Source organism: Pristiophorus japonicus, chromosome 21 (genome assembly GCF_044704955.1).
Source record: "Pristiophorus japonicus isolate sPriJap1 chromosome 21, sPriJap1.hap1, whole genome shotgun sequence".
In the NCBI taxonomy this organism is placed as follows: Eukaryota; Metazoa; Chordata; class Chondrichthyes; family Pristiophoridae; genus Pristiophorus; species Pristiophorus japonicus.
Genome location: NC_091997.1, coordinates 84,684,532 through 84,710,469, shown reverse-complemented (window position 1 = coordinate 84,710,469; position 25,938 = coordinate 84,684,532). Strand labels below are relative to the sequence as shown.

Below are 25,938 nucleotides of genomic sequence, written 5' to 3'. Positions count from 1 at the left end.
CTTTGCCCCAGTGAGATGTGGAGGCTGGGTCATTGAATATATTTAAGGCGGAGATAGACAGATTTTTCAGCGATAAGAGAATAAAGGGTTATGGGGAGCAGGCAGGGAAGTGGTGCTGAGTCCATGATCAGATCAGCCACGATCTTATTAAATGGCTTACTCCTGCTCCTATTTCTTATGTTCTAATGTATAGTCACTGTTAATGTAGGAAAAGGTGGCAGCCAAATTTCACATAGCAATGTCTCGTAACCAGAAATGAAGTAAATGAGCATATAAGCTGTTGCTTGTTGGTTGATGGATAAATATAGGCCAGGATGCCACTCTTCTTCGAAGGTGCCATGGGAGCTTTTATGTCTACTTATTGTTTACAGTCTTTGGGGAAAACAACTTCCATTGCAGATTGACTTTTAGTGTTTTTACTTCTAAATCTTTGTAAATACATTTTACATTAAATATCTAACATTTAAAAATAGCTCTCTTTCCAAATCTTATCTGTAGCAAAAATGGTGAAAAAAAATCTGAAAACATGATCGTACCTGTCCGTGTATTCAGCACTTAAACCTACTCCATTCGAATTTTAAAAGTGCTCATAGAATCCAAAGGCCATAATGGCCCAGAAATTGCAGTCGGAGGCCTCCGCCCTGAAAAGTTTCTATGAATTTATCTGGTGTTCCTGGAGGTACGGAGACTTGTGGTCCTGGGCCTCTACTTGGAGGCCTGCTTAGAGGTCCACATATCCCATGGACTTTAGCGCTTCGTATGCATCCCTGGGATCATGTGGGCTGGCCCAACCAATCAAAGTGTGGTGAGTTCCATATATACGAAACTTAGCATAAGTATGAATGGGAATACCGCAAAAACACACAAGCACTTAAAATATTTTTTGAAACATCATAGATTTAAAATTGATCAAAATGGAATTTAATTAATTATTTAAAACAAAACTTCCATTTTTTGAAAAATAAATTTACATATTTTAAAGGGCCTAAAAATAAACTTACCTTATTTAATAGAATTTTAAATGTTTAAAATCCTAATAAAATGTTTAAACTAGGATTTTAAAAGTTGGGCAAATAGGGGGCCCTTTACCTTCGGATGCGTGCGATCTGTCGAGGATTATTTTACTGTAATTCTTAATTTCACTGATTTTTATTTTTAGAATTTATTGTGTTTTATTGTCTTAACAATTCTTAAAGGATTTATATGGAAATAGTTCTATGTAACTTAACCCACCTAAATGACTAAATGTGTATATGAGTGTGACATTTTCAAGTAAGAGAGAGCTCTTTCCAAAAATGAACAGCTGCTTCCTCCCCATTGGGAATTGCTCTAACCTAGAAAATATATATTTTAAATATTGTTGGGGAAATGCTATGGAAGATGTTGAGTTAACATGATTGGAGAGTAGTGTGGCTGTCAGCAAAAACTGAACAGGGAGATTAGAGACAATCATTAAACTAACAAGTCCTGATTGGCAATAGTTTTTTTCCAAATCTGAACAGGTGTTATTAGATGTCATGATTCTGGAATATTAGGTTAGTAAATAGTGTTTGCTTTATGACAACTGGCAAGAAGCACAGATCTTGAAGACAAGAACCCCTTCTACATCAATCCTTGTGTAAGGCGTTATAAGCTTTCAATTTAAGCAACGTATGTTCACTGACGTGTCTTGACAGAGAAGGAAACATCCTAAATTATAACCATGTTCATAGTGATTTATGGGACTTTGAAAGCTTAAGATCAAATTCAAAAGACTCGATGGAACTTTTCACGGTATCCTCGTCAGAACATGAGAAAATTAATGTACGAGTTAAGGTACCTTTGCCAAGTCATTCAGCATTGACCATAAATCATTTAAATTATAATTGGATAAAAAAACATTTTATTTAACTAATAATTGTGAGAAATTGGCTAGTAAACAATGAAGTTTGCATTTTGCTTTTGGCATCATTTCTACTGAACTAATGACCACCTCTAATGATTACTGCAAGACTCATTAAGAGCCACATAAGTTCAATATGAAGGGAATAACAACAGGAAGCATGCCCAGTTAAATTCCCAATGCTAAGCTCCAGAATTTAACAGTGCATTATTCAGTCCAACTTGAAGCTGGTATTAAAGGAACAATGTGCCATAATTAAAACAACTAAATATGTAAGTAATTTGATGACAACCCTCTGTTTAAACGAGTATCTCAAAAAACATTTTTACTTCAATTTGTTCTTTTCAAAAGTTGCTTTCATTGATCTTATCTGTCCCAAACATTGGAGTCCTGATTCCAATGTGGTGACCATGGCAACTAGCTAAACAATTCCAGTATGCATTCATTTCATGTAGCACTAAGTAACCTATATTTTTAATTTAAAAAAATATATTTTTCTGCTCTACAATATTCCATAGTATCGATTTCTGGCAATATTTTGAACTTAAAAAGCCTATTAGATTACATTTAAAACAAATTACTACTGTAATACTAACAGAATGCTATTAATTAATGATGCCACACTCTGGGGGCCGAAATTGGTCGAAAAACCACCCAAAATCGTGACATTGATCAAAAAATACCGACATACCGCCCAGCAGGAAATTAATCAGTGATATACCACCGGGCAGTATGCATATCGTCCGCCCACACAGAGCACCCTACAGACCACACAAAAGTCCAACATTGGTAGAATACTGCCGACATACCACCACAGCTGCACACCATCTGAAAAAAGGTGGTTTTATGCCGATGGTATGTTGGCAGTTTGTAAATTGTTCATCCCCCCCAGCGATCTATTCCTTCCCCCAGCGATCTAGTCCTCTCCTCCCCACCCCCCAGCCCCAAGATCTAATTGCCCCCACCCCCCAGAGAGATCTAATCCTCCCCCTCCCCAGAGAGATCTAATCCTCCCCCTCCCCAGAGAGATCTAATCCTCCCCCTCCCCAGAGAGATCTAATCCTCCCCCTCCCCAGAGAGATCTAATCCTCCTCCTCCCCAGAGAGATCTAATCCTCCCACCCCCACCCCGAGATCTAGTCCTCTTCCACCCGCCCCCCCCCCAGAAAAACACAAATATAAATAACAATATAATTATAAATAAATCAAAAACACTGCACAAAATAATTAAAAATCTAAACATACCTGGACACACTTACCTGCGATCCGATGTCAGCAGTCTCTGGCCTCTGGACTGCTCTACTTGAGTGGGGGGTGGGGGGGGCGGAGGTCGATGGAAGAGCGCGCATGCACAAAACTCTGGACCCAAAGAGTCCAGAGTCCCAGACAACTTACCCTGCACCGCCGGAGCAGACCATCCGTCGCACTCCGCTAACGCTGCACTCGGCCAATGTTGCCAGCACTCCCCCACAGCGGTACCGGGCGGTAAAGATTGACTGAAGAGAATTGGGCCATCCACCAAAGTCGGGCCCTAGCTAGTGTAATTTACTGGCAAAGGTCTACTTACCTGGCTCTTCAAAAAGACAATGCTTAAAGTGATCGGGGTTTAGCAAACATGGTCTAGTTACTTTTTTTGAACAATTGCAAACATTTGGAAGTAACTGCGAATGATGCACTTTAACATGCTTGTATCAAATTCCCCTCTCTGTTATTTAAACAGACGCTCAACCACTTACTTTAATAAGTTAACTCCACCAATAAAATAGCAGAGTGAGGAGTTTGTTAAACACACAAAATATGTTAACTACTTATCCAGTAACAATAGACACGATGGGCTGAAATGGCTTTCTTCCGTGCAGTAAATTTCTAAAAAAAAATGAGGTTGCTTGTGCTTGAATTTGTTTATACTGAGATTTAAAACCATGATAGTTTATAGAAAAGTTAATTTTTCTCAGTGGTACAGAAATAAATTCTTTCCTCAGACTATAACATTGTTTATATGTTTGTTTTCCTAAATGATTTGAAAATCATTGCACATAAAGATTTGTTCACACAGCTGCGGTAGGTAAGGGAAATGCTAATTATTTTCCAAAAACCAACCAAAACATACTTGCTTCACTATCTCTTAAAACTTGCTTCTCTACCTCCTGGATAAAAGTCTTAGGGATTTCTTTCACTAGAGATGTGTACCTTTCTGCCACCTACCAGCACACCACCATCCTCCAGCATACTTTCTGACTCAACATTAGCAATATATTGGGAACTCAGCTAGAATATTAAAAAGATGCACCATTACAGCAAGGACTCTCCAAAGATTGCTATAGGCGTGTACACTATGAAACACCACATAGCCTGACATCCTATCAAGAATAATATAAATTATGAAGAGTAACTTAGAATGTAATTCTAAAGACAAAAAATAAAGAGTATTTATTTAGTGAAAGAATTTTTGACATTGGAACAGATTTTGTGTACAAGTCTGATTCTTAAAATGTAATTTTTTTTTGCAATTCATAAGCTTAGTAGTATTTTTCCTTTATTTATTTCTCCCGGCCCGTCGTACCACAAGTAGAAAGTGTTCCAAGAGTCACAAACGTGCATAGGGTTTGCAGTGAGTTGTTTTTTGTAGCTGGCTACACTGGTACATTGTTAACTCTCTTCTCTGGCATCGCTCTCTCAAAGTCTGATGGCCATCACCTCTTGTCTGGGAAGAGGAAGATGTCCTGATCTGTGTCAGTTTCAATAAGAAGGATGATTACTGGGACAATCTCTCGAGATTCACAATTTGTGTCTAATTTTGGTTGCCACTCATCAGTGTACGGTCACACTATATTTAGTCTAATTTAAGGATTAATCAGACCAGATACTTGAATTTCTACACAACTTTGTGCCTGGTCCGTCCTTGTAACATCTTGCAAATTCATTATCATAATCTGCATGGTGCCCTGCAGATCTGCGGTGGCAAATTTGATAAAAGTACCAAGTTTATAGAATGCTGGAATTCTCAGCCTCTTGCCACTTCAAAATGTGTTTATGGAATACTGAAACTATTAACTAATGTGTTAATGTTTCTCTGTCAAATTCTGGCACCTTCAGTTTGAAGCTTCATAGGGTGGATTACTCTCCCATTGTGGTGTTGTAGCATCAACCTGTGCTGAAGCTGTATCCTATGATGTGACACCAAGCAGTTAAGTATTTTGAGCCTGTTAACATCTGTGACCTTCGTGGTTGTGTCGTCGTGGTTGTCCATAGTTCTGCTGCTTGTGTGACCCTAGAAGTTCCCTGCATGCAAGAACAGAATAACAATGGACAGATTGAAGACTATTTTTAAATTTTGAAACAAACACTGAAAGTTGTGGTATTAATGGAAGACTGTAGATGTGAACAATGTGTCAATAGGTGTATATGGAGCAGTGTACTTTACAATGCACACACTTGTTATTACTATCCAAACTCACTCAAAATCAATAATGCAAGTGAACCCAAATCAGTGACCTTCAGTAGTGGCACTGTGAATACTGCCTTACAGATCCAAAGTGGAACTAAATCCCTTTTAGTGAACATTCTGAATACAGTATAAAATACAAGAAGCAAACTTAGTCAAGATTGGTATTTGTGAAGCAGCCTGGGAATAGCCACATTACTATAACAACACAAAAGCAAAATACTGCAGATGCTGGAATCTGAAATAAAAACAGGAAATGCTGGAAATCTCAGCAGGTCAAGCAGCATCTGTGGAAAGAAAAACAGAGTTAACGTTTCGGGTGGTGACCCTTCGTCAGAACTGGCGAATGTTCGAAAAGAACATATTCTTCAGGAGCACTGAAAAGGGGAGGGGAAGAAAGAACAAAAGGGAAGATCTGTGATAGGATGGAAGGCAAGAGAGATTAGAGAGACAAAAGGGATGATGGGCTGAATTAGAACATAAGAATTAGGAACAGGAGTAGGCCATCTAGCCCCTCGAGCCTGCTCCGCCATTCAACAAGATCATGGCTGATCTGGCCGTGGACTCAGCTCCACTTACCCGCCCGCTCCCCATAACCCTTAATTCCTTTATTGGTTAAAAATCTTATCTATCTGTGATTTGAATATATTTAATGAGCTAGCCTCAACTGCTTCCTTGGGCAGAGAATTCCACAGATTCACAACCCTCTGGGAGAAGAAATTCCTTCTCAACTCTGTTTTAAATTGGCTCCCCCGTATTTTGAGGCTGTGCCCCCTAGTTCTATTCTCCCCAACCAGTGGAAACAACCTCTCTGCCTCTATCCTGTCTATCCCCTTCCTTATTTTAAATGTTTCTATAAGATCACCCCTCATCCTTCTGAACTCCAACGAGTAAAGACCCAGTCTACTCAATCTATCATCATAAGGTAACCCCCTCATCTCCGGAATCAGCCTAGTGAATCGTCTCTGTACCCCTTCCAAAGTCAGTATATCCTTCCTTAAGTAAGGTGACCAAAACTGCACGCAGTACTCCAGGTGCGGCCTCACCAAATACCCTGTACAGTTTCAGCAGGACCTCCCTGCTTTTGTACTCCATCCCTCTCGCAATGAAGGCCAACATTCCATTCGCCTTCCTGATTACCTGCTGCACCTGCAAACTAACTTTTTGGGATTCATGCACAAGGACCCCCAGGTCCCTCTGCACCGCAGCATGTTGTAATTTCTCCCCATTCAAATAATATTCCCTTTTACTGTTTTTTTTTTCCAAGGTGGATGACCTCACATTTTCCGACATTGTATTCCATCTGCCAAACCTTAGCCCATTCGCTTAACCTATCTAAATCTCTTTGTAGCCTCTCTGTGTCCTGTACACAACCCGCTTTCCCACTAATTTTTGTGTCATCTGCAAATTTTGTTACACTACACTCTGTCCCCTCTTCCAGGCCATCTATGTATATTGTAAACAGTTGAGGCCCCAGCACCGATCCCTGTGGCACACCACTAACCACCGATTTCCAACCCAAAAAGGACCCATTTATCCCGACTCTCTGCTTTCTGTTAGCCAGCCAATTCTCTATCCATGCTAATACATTTCCTCTGACTCCGCGTCCCTTTATCTTCTGCAGTAACCTTTTGTGTGGCACCTTATCGAATGCCTTTTGGAAATCTAAATACACCACATCCATCGGTACACCTCTATCCACCATGCTCGTTAAATCATCAAAGAATTTCAGTAAATTAGTTAAACGTGATTTCCCCTTCATGAATCCATGTTGCGTCTGCTTGATTGCACTATTCCTGTCAAGATGTCCCGCTATTTCTTCCTTAATGATAGCTTCAAGCATTTTCCCCACTACAGATGTTAAATTAATCGGCCTATAGTTACCTGCCTTTTGTCTGTCCCCTTTTTTAAACAGAGGCGTTACATTAGCTGCTTTCCAATCCGATGGCACCTCCCCAGAGTCCAGGGAATTTTGGTAGATTATAACGAATGCATCTGCTATAACTTCCGCCATCTCTTTTAATACCCTGGGATGCATTTCATCAGGACCAGGGGACTTGTCTACCTTGAGTTCCATTAGCCTGTCCAGCACTACCCCCCTCGTGATAGTGATTGTCTCAAGGTCCTCACTTCCCACATTCTGTGACCAGCAATTTTTGGCATGGTTTTTGTGTCTTCCACTGTGAAGACCGAAGCAAAATAATTGTTTGTCTCAGCCATTTCCACATTACCCATTATTAAATCCCCCTTCTCATCTTCTAAGGGACCAACATTTACTTTAGTCACTTTGAAATGGTAATGGCTGGAGTTAGAATAAGGTTAGTCTAGATAGGGTATGAATGGCGGAATAATGACCAGCTGCCATTGGAGAGAAAGAGGCGGAAAAAAGTATCAACCATAGGTTAAAATACACGGTGCAGTGAGTTAGGGCTGCCTCTTTACCTCTGATCCTCTGCCAGCTGTAAAGATTAAGTAAAAGGATGTTAAATGGAACAAAATTGTTCATAAATAAGTGCAATTTGACATGGTAGTCTCATTCAGAGATGAGATGCTATAACATTTGCTATTGTAAAATTTCATGCCATTGCAGCACAATAGGGTTGAGTCACATTGTTGGTGAAGGATAGGAAGGCCATTCGTCCTTTGAGCCTGTTCCACCATTCAGTGAGATCATGGCTGGATAAAACTTTAATGTGTATCTGTACTATACCTGACCTTGGCGAGCTTGATCCTGAATCTGGCTACTAAGGTAAGAGAGTGTTGCATTCCCCAGATCTGACATCCTTCACCTAAAATGGTGCAAATATTCACCAATAAATAGTTTCCACAAATAAAAACACAAACCCTCATACAGTACTACTTTTTTCCACAAATTATAATTAAAAATACAATATATATGTGTTTAATCATTGATGCTTATACTACAGCTTTACATCTGCTTCAACTTGAAGGTAAAGTAGAAATGTGAAATGAATAAGCCTTGATTTCCGCATATATTTACCCGTCAAATGATGGACTGATGACCAATTTTACATTGTTAACCTAATTATTTCTTCCTTTTAACTTGTCAGTTTGGAGTTCTTTGCATCTGTTTATATTGGTGTATTATATCCAATTTTATTTAAGTAACCTACATATTTGGAAGCTATTTAAGTATTTCAAATTATCTGTTTAAAGTTTGCATGACAATTAATATAAGTTGTTCATTACTTTAATAACTTCAATTGTATTCACAGCAAGTTAAGTATTCTTTGCTCTGAAGACAGTCTACTGTTTTTTAAAAAAAAGATAAACACAAATCAAGTTGTATCACAGGATACAGCTTCCAAATACAAATTTGAACAGCTAGCTCTGTCCATAAAGATTCCTTCAGACCCATACCTGGAAAGACTGATTTACTCCTATATGTGATGAAAAGTGTATTCTGGCTGACTTCAGCCAGGCAGCCATACCAAACCCATCTATGTTGGGTTACAAATTTGGACATGTAGAATGATATGTTAACTATAGTTAAATCCGAATAAATTCTTCACACTATGGCCTACATTTCTACTGTTCCAGGTGAGTGAGTAGCTATGAGCAGTAATCTTGCACATTTTTGCTTTCTCCACCCCCCCTCACCCCATTCTATTCACCTGTCAGACCCCACTCCTTCAAAGCTTTGTAAGAGCTAACCCTCTTCTAACGTGATGGATTGACTGTGGCTGTTTCTTGTACACCTTCATCAATTATTTTATCACTGAAAGAGAATTTGGGAGATATTCCTAAATGCTTTGCTTTTAATAAGAATAAAATTGAATGCCTTTCAAGTTAATGGTGAAAAATTGTGCTTGGGAACGCCATACTAATAAATATTATATCCATTCAAACTTAGCTAAAATGCAGCAGTAAATACTCAAAACCAGGATAATAGATACCTATATTACAAAGTAGCAGTCCAATCATAGCTTCCAATTTCATCAGGCTTGCACATTTAATATTGAGATGACAGTAACGCTTTACATTCACTTACAAGTAATCTGTAACAGAGAGAAAGTTTCTGTTCAGAATAGCTTCTTTGATGTGGATGTTTACCAATGTTTGAATTTGGAAATAGTAATACAGGGCAAAGAGTATTAACTTACTTCAAAAATATACTTAACAGAACATGGCCAGAGTTGGGAAATATAAAACTTTCTAGAAACGGTTACTTATTTCAGTAAATTACACAAAGTACAATGACACTTCCTCTGAGGATGCGGTTTCCCAAAAAAAGCACAGAGCATTTTTCTGCTTTGCGACCACAGATGCAGAAATTTTGTATTAATATACCAATTAATAGGCCACCATCTTTAGTCCCAAAGGAATTTTAGACCTGCTTTTGAAACAATTGTCGCATTTTTTTAAATGAAGTATTGAACGATGCTTTGTCTAAATCCATTGAAGAATTAAAGTGGTTTAGTCATTTGGAACTTACTGTGCTGGTTCCAGTTCAAAACTGTAATTATAGAGACTTTCATATTAGTTATCTTTTAATTCAAATTCCGAGAGTCAACTACCTGTGGTTCCGCTGTTAAATCTGCTTTCCACAGACCAGTAGCAGATTTGTACACCCAAGTCTGCTGACGGGAGGAAAGTAAATTTAACATAAATACTAGGAATCTGGTCCCGATTGCCATATTACTGAAATCTGTATTAAAAGACCGATATATAAGTATTGCCTTTTTGTAGCTTTATAGAGAGATTTGGTAATGCATTTAGGTCCTTATTACCACTGTGCCCACAGGTAACTGTTTGCGTGTTATATAGGATCAGCCATGCTGATGATTTGGTTTCGATTGACGAAATTGACAGTTCATCTGTGTCAAATGGGACAGTACTGTGTGTGATGCATCATAGAGATATGAATGGGGAATATAGAATCATAAAATGGTTGTAGCACAGAAGGAAACCATTCGGCCCATCGAGCCAGTGCCAGCTCTCTGCAAGAGCACTTCAACTAGTCTAACACACCCGCCCTTTCCTTGTAGCCCTGCAAATTTCTTCCCTTCAGATACTTATCCAATTCCCTTTTGAAAGCCATGATTGAGTCTGCCTCCACTTCAGGCCGTGCATTCCAGATCCTAACCACTCATGTAAAAAGTTTTTCCTCATATTGCCTTTAGTTCTTTTGCTAATCACCTTAAATCTGTGTCCTCTGGTTCTCGATCCCTTCCGCCAATGGAATCAGTTTCTCTCTATCTACTCTGTCTAGACCACTCATGATTTTGAATACCTCTATCAAATCTCATCTCGATCTTAACTGCTCTAATGAGAACAATTCCAGCTACTCTAGTCTATCCATGTAACTGAAGTCCATCATCCCTGGAATCATTCTCGTAAGTCTTTTCTGCACCCTCTCAAAGTCCTTTACATCCTTCCAAAAGTGCGGTGCCCAGAATTGGACACTACTCCAGTTGAGGCCGTACCAGTGTTTTATTAAGGCTCATCAGATCTTCCGTGCTTTTGTACTCTATACCTCTCTTCATGAAGGCCAGGATCCCACAGGCTTTTTTAACTGCTTTCTCAACCTGCCTTGCCACCTTCAACGATTTGTGCATATATAACCCCAGGTCTCTCTGTTCATTCATCCCCTTTAGTATTGTACCCTTTAGTTTATATTGTCTCTCCTTGTTCTTCCTAACAAAATGTATCCCCCTTTAGGATTGTACCTTTTCGGGATATTGCCTCTCTTCGTTCTTCCTACCAAAATGTATCAATTCGCAGTTTTCTGTGTTAAGTTTCATCTGACACATGTCTGCCCATTTCATCAGCCTGACTATGTCTTCTTGATGTTTATCACTATCCTCCTCACTGCTCACTATACTTCCAAGTTTTGTGGCATCTGCAAATTTTGAAATTGTATCCTGAACTCCCAAGTCCAAATCATTAATATATATTAGGAAAAGCAGTGGTCCTAGTACCAACCCCTGGGGAACACCACTATATACCTTCCTCCAGTCCGAAAAACAACCGTTCACCACTACTGTCTGTTTACTTAGCCAATTTTGTATCTTTGCTGCCACTGTCCCTTTTATTCTATGGGCGTTAAGCCTATTAGGTGGCCCTTTTATCAAACGCCTTTGGGAAATCCATATACACGTCACCTACATTGCCCTCATCAATTCTCTATGTTACCTCATCAAAAGACTCGATAAAGTTAGTTAAACATGATTCACCTTTAACAAATCCATGCTGGTTTTCCACTCTTATCCAAGTGATTGTTAATTTTATTCCTGATTATCGTTTCTAAAAGCTTCCCAACAACCGAGGTTAAGCTGACTGACCTGTAGTTGCTGGGTTTATCCTTGCAACCTTTTTTGAACAAGGGTGTAATATTTGCAATTTTCCAGTCCTCTGGCACCACCCCAATATCCAAGGAGGATTGGTAGATTATGGCCAAAAACTCTGTGATTTGCTCTTTAACCTCCCTCAGCATCCTGGGATGCATCCTATTTGGTGACTTGACTTAACTTTAAGTACAGCCAGCTTTTCTAGTACCTAAGTTTTAACTTATGAAGTAAATTATCACTTAAAGTAGTAAGTAATGAATCAATCGACTAATTTTAAAAATGTAAAACACTTCTGAATTTGGGGTCAACTATTGACCATGGGCTTAGATTTAACCCTTGAGTCTGGTAGATATAAGGTCTTAAGTGCTAAATGGCACAAATGGTAAATAGACATGAAAGATTGAAATGCCTCATCCAGCAACTAACAATAATGGACAGATCTGGAAGATAAGAAAAATGGCCTTTTCCTGTTCTTAAACTGATTGTACATGTTTTGTACCTGAAAGTCCAAGAGTAATCTGAGACCTGTTTATCTTTCCTTGCAGGTAGCTATTTAGACAAGGAGTAAAATAACAGGGAGGAAGTGAACTAATAATGAAGTGTAGTAAAAATTATAGAATATATAGCAATAAAATAGTGGTAGTAATAAAATATGCTTAAAAATAACACCTCAAATAAATGTATTTCCTCTAATTCCATTACTGTCATTATTGGTTTGTTAAAGTACAAATTCCATTATTATCATTATTGGTTTGTTAAAGTACATTTGAAAATGTAATCTAAATTATTTTAAAAGGATATTACCATCATGAAAAAGTGTTTGGAAAACTTCTTTGCATTTATTTACCAACACAATGACAAACCTTGTTGAACTGAATTACTGCTTCATTGTGGTGTGGTATCATGACAAAAGTTTCCTCTCTAAATAAAAAAAGTAAAAACCTTTTTATAAACGCAGTACCTCTTTAACTAAATAGGATCTAAAACTATATGTAAGATTTCACCCACTAAGTGGTAAGTATATACCCTTTAACACAACCTATTGCCTTACCTTTTTATTTTATATTTTTTCACTGGAATTTTTTTCTGTTACAGATATTAACGAATGTGAGATTGGTGCGCATAATTGTGACAGACATGCTATATGTACAAATACGCCAGGAAGCTTCAGGTGTGCGTGTGCAGATGGCTGGTCAGGAAATGGCATCAAATGTTCTGGTAAGAATATTTTTGTTAATGTACAAAAAGATTTAATTATGAACAAACGGGAAAGATGTACACTTTCTTGACAACTTCATTTCAAATTTATTCTTAACAGCTGGCCCTGTTTTTTTTTTACAAACAAAAAATTACTTTTGAATATTTCGAAGAGTTATTGCTTATATGTATATAAAGACCACTACAGCCCTACTAGAAGTGAACAGAGAATGATGCAAGTGGTGCCCAGATCATGAGAGGCCTCTAGATGTGTTATTAAGCTTAGTTCCCAGCACAGAATTGAAATGTTTAGTATTGAAAGCTTTGCTGCATACAGCAGTCAGGCATCTTGCCTCAAATAGTATCTTCATTGTTTTATAGTTTATGAAATCATTACAATCATGGATCAATTACACTTTAATAGCATTAACATGCAACATGGAGCTTCAAAAGTTTTATATCCGTAGGGGGTAGTACCATAATTGGTACTGGTCCTTACCTTTAAACTATTATAAAACTCCAGACTGAACTTCAATGCTCAATCTCAATTCTAAATTAGATCAAATTCCTCTAAAGATTAATTTTGTATTTGATGACAAAATGGACTGAAATATGTACTCATCAGAATGAATGTTGCAAGTAGTCAGAGGAATTCTGAAACCATTTAGCTGGCCCTGATTTTACGGATCCCACGACCAGCGCACGCAGTCGTAAACGCATGAAAACTTGGAATCTGTCAAGTTTCAGCTTGACAGATCATCCGCATGTGCAGGAAATGGACATTCGCTGGGGGAGAGTTGGGCTATTTGCCCAACTACCACCCAGCGAATGCCCACAAAACTCTTACACCTGGTAAAAACAGGCGTAGGGCTGCCTTTTACCAGTGTAAGGGTTTAAATAAATATTTATATCATTTTTTTAAATCATTGAAACATTGAAAAATATTTAAAATTAGTTGCTATTTTTGGCCCCTTAAAAATGTTTGAATTTATTTTTCAAAAAATGTAATTTTTGTTTTAAATATTCAATTAAATTGTATTTTAATTAATTTTAAACATGTAATGATTTATTTTTATTTAGATTGTGTGAAAATGCATTTTTTAAAGGATTCCTAATATGCTTATGGAGATTCCATACGTAAAGGGAATTCCTATTAGCATATTGGGAATCCCCTTTTTGATTGGTTCGGCCGATCCATGTAATCCCAGGAACACTTGTGAACCGCATGCGCACCACATGCACCCCTGGAATCCTTTCTGTAGGTGTACGCCTGGAGGCCCAGGTGAGCGCGTCTTCGTCGGTCCAGAGGCAGTAGGTAAGTGCAGATTGTACTTGCGGTTCGAAGGCATTTGCCCGTAGGAAGCCTCTGAGTGCAATTTCAGGTCCATTATTGTGAATGCTTTTCTCACTGGCAATGTATCATTTTATTTGCAAAGATGTGGATGAGTGTTCAAATGGAACCCATAAGTGCAGCTCCACTGCTGAATGCATGAACACAGATGGGTCGTACCGATGTATGTGTAAAGAGGGTTACAGTGGTGATGGCATGTTTTGTACAGGTAAGTCCAAAGATGAAATACATTTTTTTATTTTTGCTCATTATCCTGCATGACCTCAACATTTATTGATATAATTCATTCATGTGTTTGTCTCTTAATAATTTGTTTTTTCTTATTTCACAAGACTTAACATTAAAGTAGACAAATTAAGGATTCTTGTCTATTAAAGTTATAATTGCAGCCAAAGCTTCCACTTAAATGGCACCTTTAGTATAATAAATGGCCCAAAGCACTTCTCAGACCTGAAACTGAACATTGATGGGATGAAAGTTAAAGGAGGTGATCAAAGACATAAGTTTGAGGAAATACTTGAACAAGGAGGCTTCCAGAATGTAGTTCAAGACGATTAAAAGCTCTGATTGAAGCAAAAGCAGAAAATGCCAAAGTCATAGAAGCACATAGAGCGATAGGAGTTTGTAGAGGGAGGCGGGGATATGGCTGTGGAGGGACTTGTAGATAGTTATGAGGAATATGAATTTTATATGTTGTACCAAGGAGTATAGCAAGGACGAGGATGATAGGACATTGCAGTTCCAGTTTTGGATAAGCTATAGATTATGCAGGATTGAACTTCAAAGGGCAGCGAGGTAAGCGCTGGAATAGTTGAGCTTGGCGGTAACAAAGTTGTAGATAAGAGCCTCAGCATCAGAGTGATTGTAGGATAGAAACAAGTGATGTTACTGTGGATGTCATTTTTCTTTGTCATAAAAATTAATATTAATATAGACTGACGGCCATTCTTTTCCCTCAAGTTAATATTTACTGCTCAGGATCAATAAACTGTAATAGATTATTCGATTTCTTCTTAGATTGAACATATCAACAACAGTACTATGTAGAACCATGTCTTGAATCTGTTCATAATCCCCATTATTTTAAATGTCATCTTTAAAATTCCAGCACTCAAAAGAATTATTGACCCTGAAAAGTTGTGCAAAAGGTTTCTGGGCATTATTTGAAAACATGGCTTGATAGTAATCACATGATGACATCTCTTGATTTTGAAAACATCATCTTGGGCTTCCCTAATCCCACAGTGAGCCACACAGACCAGGAAGATTCCAGGCTTGGTCCATGATCTGAGATAAATTAACTGATCTAAGCTGGGAAGCATTAAGGACACTAAAATTGGCCTCAGTACACAGGATACGAAGGAGAAAATGGACCAGGATTCCCATTATGATGGCTGTCCAGCAATCCCTGCTGGAAGTACATGAGGCTATCAGAATAAAATGTACTATGCAGTTTTTATACATATAAAATATAGGAATTCAGTGTTTTCAATAATTTATCTTTTCTCTTCCGCCCGTCCCCCCCCCCCCCCCCCTGTGTGACAGACATTGACGAATGTGCCGAAAATGTAAACTTTTGTGAGAATGGCCATTGCTTAAACGCACCTGGAAGTTACCGTTGTGAATGCGACATGGGCTTCACACCGACTGAAGATGGCAGGGCATGTCAAGGTACGTGTCATCTAACTATAACTGTGATTCTCTTTTCTATTTTATTAGTCATTCCTGAGATAACAGTTTTGTAGCAAGCTATAGTGTTAAAGCCCTGTTTTGCCCTGCCCCATAAATGTAATTTAGCTGAAATGTTTTCCATTATATCAACATCTGTGTATCTCAATTTTTTTAATGATAGCATAAATGGACGACTTGTATTTAAAAAAATAAGCACTTCCAATATATTTTAAAAGGTTATTTTCAGTGAGTTCTTTATGACGTTTTCTCCAGATATTGATGAATGCTCACTCCCTGACATTTGTGTGTTTGGAAGATGCCAGAATCTTCCAGGACTCTTCAGATGCGAATGTGATTTGGGTTATGAGCTAGACAGGAGTGGCGGCAACTGCACAGGTAAAATTTTGTTTTCATATGGTAAATATTGTCATTGTTACATTATTTCTCAGATATTTGGAGCAACAAAATAACTAAGTAATGAAAGTTTCAAGTGATTTCAGACATTACTAGAAAACATTATCTAGATAATTTTGGAAATCTTTTACAGATGTCAATGAGTGCGCAGATCCAGTTAATTGTATCAATGGAATTTGTGTTAACACCCCTGGAAGCTACGTCTGCAACTGCCCGTCTGAATTTGAGCTGAACCCAACCGGTGTGGGGTGTGTTGGTACGTTACAATTAATTATAAATCAATTGCATTGAACAGTTAGGATTGTGGTGATAGTTCAGTAATTGCCCCAAAGTTACCTGCAATAAACAGGAGAAAACTGCACATTTTGCAGGAAAATTATTAGTGAGCTCTAATACCTTATGCTGTGGAGTGTTGGATGTGGGTTCATTCCTATGTGTGGATAGTTACTGGTATCTTGCCATTTCAAGCCATTTCAAACAAAGGTGGATGCATCGCCACAGGGAGGATGAAAATTCTGTGATGGAGAGTTATGCTGAAGCCACACTCATGCCCTTCCTAATGGCAGATTTCAGAGTAACACTAGGTAGCCTGGGAGCAGGCATACAACCCAACCTCTCGGGATACTATAGACTGCATAAAGAACCAAGAGAGTAGAATGGGTGAAAAATATACTTTTCAGATCACTTATTTGAGAGCAGTATGTGGTGGTGGCTTGTGATAGAATCAGATTAGGTGCCAAATGCCATTTTCTTGGGATAGGTGATGTAGGAGTGAATAAAATTGAAAAAGGAAAGTTAAAGCTGTGTACTTATTTATCATCATGGTTGAGCTAGTTGGTGACTTTTAACAGTGCCTTTTCCAGGTCTATGCATGCAGCAGCATTTTAAAGCTGTGATTAATTTCTGACTCATTCATTCAATTTTAAGTAGTTCTTCAGTATTAACTATGTTAACAGTAAAGCTGCTGCTCACTATTAGATTTATGCATACAATTTTAGAAGAACCAATTAGCCAGTTAACTAACGTAATCGTAATATAATGTTCATAGACCACAGCTAATCTTGGAAATCCCTAGTGAGCAATATGCAGAATGTGTTTCAAAGACATTTTCCTTCTACAAACTACTTACGGCCCAAAATTCATCAACATACTGTCCACTACCCGCTTACCACCCAAAAATGCAATTTTGGTGAAAAAACACCTACTTATCGCCGACATACCGGCCAGTGAAAAATTCATCAGTGACACACCGCCGGGCGGTATGCACACCGCCCGCCCATGCAGATCGCCGACATACTGCCCAAAAGTGCAAAATTCATGACATACCACAGGAATTGCATACCATCCTGGAGAAGGTGCATTTAAGTGGATCTTAAGTGGGCAAGTATGTACACAGAGCTGACAAGTTTGTTTGATATTACACAGATCTTTATAGTTCTCCACAGTTTGATGTATTTTTAAATGGATTGTAATATTTTCTAGTGTTAGACAATAATATAAATGGTCTAATAAAGACTTATTTACCCCTTTATTAATGAATTATAATAAAAATGTTATTAGTGTCTCTCGCACCTCAGTCTCTCCCAGCTCCACCCCAGTCCCTCCCACCCACACCACAGCGATATCAGGCCGCCCCACACGATCTTTCTCCCACCACCCCCCCCCCCCCACACAGTGTTCTCAGGCCAGCAATCTCTGGTCTCTTGTCGGTGCCTCTCAGGGAGCAGAACTTGAGAGCTGTGCGCATGCGCACAACTTGGGAGCCGAAGATTCCCGAGTGAAAAGGCCTCCTCTGCTACACACCACCGGCTGCACTTCGCTCGGCTTACTGCCGAGAAAAATGGGATGAAATTCCCGCTCACTCGGCCCCAGCAGGCGATAAAATATGACGCACTGCCCGGGGGCCGCCGAAAAGCGGGCGGACCATGAATTTCACCAATTTCGGCCCCTATATGTTTTCAGTAGCAAAATGAATGAATGAATGAATGTATTTTATTTTACATAGATCCTCGCTTGGGAAAGTGCTTCTTGGAATATTCATTACGTGGAGATAACACCCTTTCTTGCAACAATGAGATTGGAGTTGGAGTTTCAAGAGCATCTTGTTGCTGTTCCTTGGGCAGAGCTTGGGGCTTTCCGTGTGAGCTATGTCCCTCTATCAATTCATGTAAGAGTTCAGAGGATGCTTTTAAGCTATTTTATATCTACTTTCTTTGAGAAGTAACTCAGTGTTTCAAAAGTGTTTAAGAATATTGTATCAGTTTATTGACGGGTAATTAACAAATCTGTTTGTCACTATTTTGTTGTATGTTCTCTTTATAATATAGCTTACTCACTAAAATTACAAAATAAGTATTATGGTAATGGAAGTGTAGCAAAGAGATGTCATTTCCTTTGTAGTTATGGTTCTAAATGTTGGAAAGCTTTATGATCCCACTCTTCAGATCATATATTTTTTTGATTGCAAATGTACGGTTTGAACACTGCAGATGTATTTACTCATCCAGCAATGGGTATAGTGACCCACAATAGCAATCCTTCCAGGATAGGATGTGTTTTTAAATGTTAATGGTCGAGTTACAAAAAAGTCAGTCTCCAAAATTTAGGCTTTCAATCCCCCTTTTACACCCAGTTTTCAACCAATGAAAACTGTTTTTTAAATAAAATGCCCCCATCTCCAAAATGGGCATGAAAGTAGAATAATTAAAACAAAAGAATACTTTTAATCTTGACATTTAGAGTAAATAGAGTAGAGTGTATTAGCAAAAGAGTTAAAAGAGAATAGGAGCAAATCAAGGGTTGGTAGGTAAGTATATGTGAACAGTAATGAAGCTATCTATGGTTGCATAACTTCACTACTGTAAAATGAGTGTATATTTCAGAGTCAACATGAACAAACTGAAAACACAACAACATTGCCCAGGGAGATAGAAATTTCCCTGAACTTAACAGTAATATTTCAAAGCTTAAAAAGATAGCTGACCAGGATTTAAATTATTAGTCCACTAGTAAAAATAGTTTGACTTGCTCCGAATTTAATGCTTGTTGCTAACTTACAGCTTTATAAATGTATAATTTATTTTTAATTTATGTTTGGGTTCCTTATAACAGACTGAACTAGTTATTTTTTTACAGCTGACTACAAAACTCTTTGTCCTGGAGGAGAAGGTTTTCGTCCTAACCCCATCACAGTTATTTTGGAGGGTAACTGCTCATGCCTTTTTGTAAATAACATTTTGAATATCACAGTGTGAATAGTCTCCCTGTGTTGTTAACAGCACATCCAGTTATCTGTTATTACTTTCCACAGATATTGATGAATGTAAAGAATTACCAGGACTCTGTCAAGGAGGAATATGTGTCAACACATTCGGTAGCTTCCAGTGTGAATGCCCACGTGGTTTCTATTTGAATGAAGAAACCAGAGTATGTGAAGGTATATTTACTGAAAAGTGACAGTCACACTTATAGCTTTAATATTTTCCTTATGTTTCATTAGTCTTTATTTAGTGTATTTGTGGATCATATGAATCCATTGGAGATCCATGTAGGATTTATTAGATATAAGGCATTGACAGCATGATAATTTGCTATACTGGAACAACAGCATACAGACCCACTAGCTGGTTGGGTGTGTGCTTAATGTCCAGCTGCACTGAGTTCCTGATCTCAGCTGTGCGGCTATAAGACGATGCTGAGTAGAGACCATAGGGTAATTTCTGCAATCCAACACTTCCAACCCACTGCTTTTCCACACGGACACAGATTGGAAAATTGGGACGACATTGTTGTAACCCTATCTCTGATTGTAGCAAGGCTCAGCACTGAGAGGACAGGATCATTGAATAAACCCTTGTATGTCTCATTGGCAGAATGAGGTAAGCTACAGAAAGGGTCATTTCATGCAATTCTCAGTGGCCAGATGAAAAATATATTGGCAGTTGCCTGGGAACAGATAGGCTATAGTCGGTGTACAAACTGGGGTGAAGATGGAGAGTTCCTATTATCAAAAGAAAAATGGTAGGGAGTTAAATGATGAGATTACTGAGATGATTGTACTAAGTTCTGAATGTAGTTTACGTAGACATTTAAGGAGATACCTATTCATCTGTAGTCTGGAATTGCTATTGGCATAATGGTGAATGTCAGTAGCTGGCTAGCAATCTGGGGAGACCATTATATTGCTCATTGCATGTTCAATTTCCACCTATTCTGAAATTGTAGTATTAATGTTGGTTCACTATACGTTATTATGCCTAAATTGTACGTTATACTTGTTATTTCTAAGATTACTGGTGATTGAGGGAAGCTTACAAATTTCCAGTCTCCATACATCACACTCCTTGCACCCGTATGAAATGGATGATAGAGCTAAAGCAGATTCTTATACCTCAGGATCCAAGTGGGAGCTACTCCTGACAGCAAATTCAGTACAATGGGGATTTCGATCACTGCTATCATGCCATTGGAAATAGTGGGGAAACAGAGTAGAGCTACCAGAGATGTCAGATGGCAATTTCAGCCAATTTGCTGTCTACAGATGCATCAAGAAGTGACTGCTGGCTTATTCAGAAAGGCCAACACCTTCATTTCCTTTCCCACTGACCAGCAACATGACAAGCCTGCACAATTTTGCAGGCAGTTGCTTTTCCTAAAGCATAAGAAATGATTGGCATATTCACGTGGGTCATCCGTAATGCAGTGGGCTGCATGAACAGTACTTGGTTCTACCCCATTAATATACACATGATCTGTGACTACAATGATAATATCATGCAGGTCAAGTGGCTACTTCCAGGCAGAAACACAAATCAGCCATCAGTGCCAAGCATAGTTAAAGACAAATGGCAACTTGAAGGGTGGTTTCTCGGGGACCAAGGCAACTCTCTTCAGCTATGACACCGTTGCAGCAGGTATGAGAAGAATAAAAACACTGACACAGCGAGGCCCAGGCAACCACCATAAACATTATTGAGTATACATTGGCATCCTGAAGCAGTACTTCAGATGTCTGCACAGTGAGTCTTGCAAAATAGCTTCCCTCATGATGTCTAGAAGCATTGTTTTTTGCTGCAAGCTCCATAACCTTGCTATACATGGTGGAGGATGCCAGACCAAATCAGAGCCAGAACAGGAGGCAGATACTGCCTATGATATTCATCTTGAACGCTAATGCAGCTAGGAACATTGCTACACATGTACTCATCCAAAATATGTTCAGCAAAATGCCTGACCTGCCCCTTTAAGGAACCCTTCTGTACACATGTACACAATAACATGGCGCAAAAGACCTTCAGCAACATGTAAGGATCCTTCATGAAATGAAACTGGATACTGTAAATCCACTGAGTAGGTGTAAGCTGACAACACACAAGTACCTATAATTGACACTAAATTGTCAATCTTCCTTTGGAAGTAGAAAAATTTACATTGGCCCAACAAAGTTTAGAGTAAAGGTCAGAGGAGAGGAAGGTATATTCTGTATTTGGTCGTGCTATATCTGATCTGAGTGATTGATGCTAACACTGGGGATGGAGCTTTCAACATTGGCAGGGCCGTAAAATGGTTAGTATGTTTTATACGCCGCACAAATTTTCCTTTTCATTGAAGTTAGGATAAGTAATCCGCTACCACCCGTTGTACATCCCTCCTTTCGTAGACAGGATTCAGGAAGTGTTTTATTTCCAGGACATACGTTTTGCAATTTGATAATCACAAAAATGCAGATTTTTGTTTTTGCTGAACACTGTTCCTTCAACAACAACAATTTGTATTTATATAGCACCTTTAACGTAGTAGAACGTCCCAATGCGCTTCACAGGCGTGTTATAAGACAAAACAAATAAATTTGACACCGAACCACATACAGCAGATGAGGTCAAAGAGATAGGTTTAAGGAGTGTCTTAAAGGAGGATAGAGAGGCAGAGAGGTTTAGGGATTTGAGTTCTGGAGCTTGGGGCCTAGGTAGCTGAAGGCGCGGCCACCAATGGTTGATCAGGAATACTCAAGAGGGCAGAATTTGAGGAGCGCAGACATCTTGAGGGGGTTGGGGGGGATGTTGTGAGGCTGAAGGAGATTAGAGAGATAGGGAGAGGCAAGGCCATGGAGGAATTGGTATACAAGGATGAGAATTTTGAAATTGAGACATTGCTTAACCAGGAGCCAATGTAGTTTGGCGAGCACAGAGGTGATGGGTGAGCGGGACTTGGTGCAAGTTAGGATACGGGCTGCCAAGTTCTGATGACCTCAAATTTACGTAGGGTAGAATGTGGGAGGCCAGCCAGGAGTGCATTGGAGTAGTTAAGTCTACAAAAGCATGGATGAACATTTCAGCAGCAGATGAGCTGAAGCAGGAGCGGAGACAGGCAATGTTACGGAGGTGGAAATAGTTGGTTTTAGATATGCCGTGGATATGTGGCCGGAAGGTCATTTCCAGGTCAAATATGACCCCTAGGTTGTGAACAGTTTGGTTCAACCTCAATTAGATGCTAGGGAGAGGGATGGAGTCGCTGGCTAGGAAGCGCAGTTTGTGGCAGGGCTTCGGTTTTCCCAATATTTAATTGGAGAAAATTTCTGCTCATCCAGTACTGGATGTCAGACAAGCAGTCTGACAATTTTAGAAACCATGGAGGTAGAGCTGGGTGTCGTCAGCGTACATGTGGAAACTGATGCCGTGTTTTCGAATGATGTCGCCAAGGGGCAGGAAATAGATGAGAAATAGGAGAGGGCCAAGGATAGATCCTTGGGGGACAGCAGAAGTAGCGATGCAGGAGTGGGAAGAGAAGCCATTGCAGGTGATTTTCTGGCTACAATTAGATAGATAAGAATGGAACCAGGCGAGTGCAGTCCCACCCAGCTGGAAAGTGGTGGAGAGGCGTTGGAGGAGGATGGAGTGGTCAACCGTGTTAAAGGCTGCAGACTGGTCGAGAAGGACGAGGAAGGATAGTTTACCTTTGTCACAGTTACAAAGGATGTAATTTGTGACTTTGATGAGAGCCGCTTCTGTACTGTGGCAGAGGTGAAAACCGGATTGATGGGATTCAAACAGTTCCGGGAAAGATGGACACGGATTTGGGAGGCGATAACACGTTTAAGGACTTTGTAGAGGAAAGGGAGGTTGGAGATGGGGCGGCAGCTTGCTAGCATAGTAGGGTCAAGAATTGATTTTTTGAGGAGAGGGGTGATGACAACAGATTTGAAGGAGAGGGGGCCAGTATCTGAGGAGAGAGAACCGTTAACAATGTCAGCTAACATGGGAGCCAGAAAAAGAAGTTGTGTGGGAATTTTAGTGGGAATAGGGTCAAGGGAGCAGGAAGTGGGTCTCATAGAAGATCAGTTGAAAATCTTGGAATTATAAAGGTGATTATCCAACGTCCTGCTGCCCGGTCGCCCGCCTGTCAGTAGCACATGTCGGAAATTTGGGCATGTGCAGTTGATGAAGAATCATTGTCACCATGCCCAAATTTTCGATTTGCGCTAATAATGGTTGCAGTGCCTCGTATAAAAATCATAACTTGTGTCCTGTCCTGGCTTCAACATCACTCTCCCCCTAACCAGGTTAGTCTCAGGCGTAAGTGCCCCATCCAACCTGAAACAGCAATTCATTTGCATTAATTTAGGTTCTTTCAATCCAGTTGCATTTTATAGAAATTATTTTTTGTAATGTTGAATATAATAAAACACTAGAAATGAGTAAATGTATAGCATTGATCGCAAGTCGCTTTATTTCCAAATAAGAAAAAAAATATTGTTTATCTGCTTTATTCTAGATCTTGATGAGTGCGCCAGTTCACCCGGCATTTGTGGCCCTGGTACCTGTTTCAACACAGTAGGAAATTATACCTGCATCTGTCCACCAGATTATATGCAGGTTAATGGTGGAAACAACTGTATGGGTACGCATCCATCAACCAGTTAGGAGGAAATTAAGAAGCTGTATATCTTTTGTTTTTAATCAACTAAGTCCAGTTGTGTTTATCTAAAACCTTTCAGCTTAGTGACAGGTTTTATCCTTTCAATTTACAGACATGAGAAAGAGCTTCTGCTTCAAAAATTTTTACAGTGAAAATGGCACATGTGATGGTGAGCTGGCCTTTAACATGACAAAGAAACTATGCTGTTGTTCGTACAAGATCGGGAAAGCTTGGAACAGGCCGTGTGAGCAGTGTCCCATTCCTGTCACAAGTAAGTTTGTATGTATCAAGTTAAGACATTTACAACTAGAATTAGAATTCATGATGTGTATATTATATTGACAATATTTACATTGAATCATATTTCAGATGAATTTGTTATTCTGTGTGGCAGTGACAGGCCTGGCTATATTCTTGACATTACAGGAAAGCCAATTGGTAAGAGATCCTTTTTGTTTTAAGCATGACATTTTTGAATGATTTACATTCTTAAGTAATGAAATTAAGTTTAAAATGCATTTACATTTGTTAAAATATGATTACGTATATACAGTAGCTTCAGGAATTGCATTTAATGAGATAATTTGTAATGCAGACCCTCAACTATGACATAATTGAGTTAGATTTAATGAGTTAGCATTTCAGGTACCAAAAGTTTTGCGCAGCAGAAGCATACATTACAAATTCGTGCTTTGTGGGCATGGTTACACTGATCTCCATAGCAAAGCTCTGCACTGGTGATGCTAATGTTATTCATGTTACTGGTAAAAGAACATAAGAAATAGGAGCAGGAGATGGCGACCTGGCCTCTCGAGCCTACTCCGCTATTTAATAAGATCGTGGCTGATCTGATCATAGCCTCAGCTCCACGTCTCTGCCCGCTCCCCATAACCCTTTATTCCCTTATCACTCAAAAATCTCTCTATCTCCACCTTAAATATATTCAATGACCCAGACTCCACAGCTCTCAGGGGAAGAGAATTCCATGAATTTACAACCCTCTGAGAGAAGAAATTACTCCTCATCTAAGTTTTAAATGGGCGGCCCCTTATCCCTTATTCTAAGACTATGTCCTCTAGTTTAATTTCCCCTATGAATGGAAATATCCTCTCTGCATCTACCTTGTCGAGCCCCCTCATTATCTTAGATGTTTTGATAAGAACACCTATTTCTTCTGAGCTCCAATGAGCATAGGCCCAACCTACTCAACCTATTTTCATAAGTCAACCCCCTCATCTCCGGAATCAACCTAGTGAATCTTCTCTGAACAGTCACCAATGCAAGTATATCCTTCCTTAAATATGGAGACCAAAACTGTACGCAGTACTCTAGGTGTGGCCTCAACAATATCCTGTACAGTTGTAGCAGGACTTCTCTGCTTTTATACTCCGTCCCCCTTGCAATAAAGGGCAACATTCCATTTGCTTTCCTGATTACTTGCTGTACCTGCATATTAACTTTTTGTGTTTCATGCACAAGGACCCCCAGGTCCCTCTATACTACAGCACTTTGAAATTTTTCTCCATTTAAATAATAATTTGCTTTTCTATTTTTTTCTGCTAAAGTGGATAACCTCACATTTTCCCACATTAAACTCCATCTTCCAAATTTTTGCCTACTCACTTAGCCTGTCTATATCCCTTTGCAGATTTTTTGTGCCCTCCTCACAATTTGTTTTCCCATCCATCTTTGTATCATCAGCAAACTTGGCTAATTACACTCGGTCCCTTCATCCAAGTCATTAATATGGACTG

The 25,938-nt window shown here is 39.2% G+C and overlaps 1 protein-coding gene across 3 annotated transcripts in view; it reads left to right on the top strand.

Annotated features, from left to right (window-relative positions):
• Positions 1 to 25,938, top strand: part of LOC139234157 (fibrillin-1-like) — a 602,997-nt gene that overhangs the window by 457,660 nt on the left and 119,399 nt on the right. For all 3 annotated transcript variants that reach the window (XM_070865155.1, XM_070865154.1, XM_070865156.1), the window contains 11 exons: positions 12,733 to 12,855; positions 14,271 to 14,393; positions 15,731 to 15,856; positions 16,130 to 16,252; positions 16,404 to 16,526; positions 18,276 to 18,437; positions 19,406 to 19,474; positions 19,581 to 19,706; positions 24,041 to 24,166; positions 24,297 to 24,455; positions 24,554 to 24,622. In XM_070865155.1, coding sequence (XP_070721256.1) covers positions 12,733 to 12,855; positions 14,271 to 14,393; positions 15,731 to 15,856; positions 16,130 to 16,252; positions 16,404 to 16,526; positions 18,276 to 18,437; positions 19,406 to 19,474; positions 19,581 to 19,706; positions 24,041 to 24,166; positions 24,297 to 24,455; positions 24,554 to 24,622 — 1,329 coding nt within the window. The remainder of the gene's footprint in view (positions 1 to 12,732; positions 12,856 to 14,270; positions 14,394 to 15,730; positions 15,857 to 16,129; positions 16,253 to 16,403; positions 16,527 to 18,275; positions 18,438 to 19,405; positions 19,475 to 19,580; positions 19,707 to 24,040; positions 24,167 to 24,296; positions 24,456 to 24,553; positions 24,623 to 25,938) is intronic.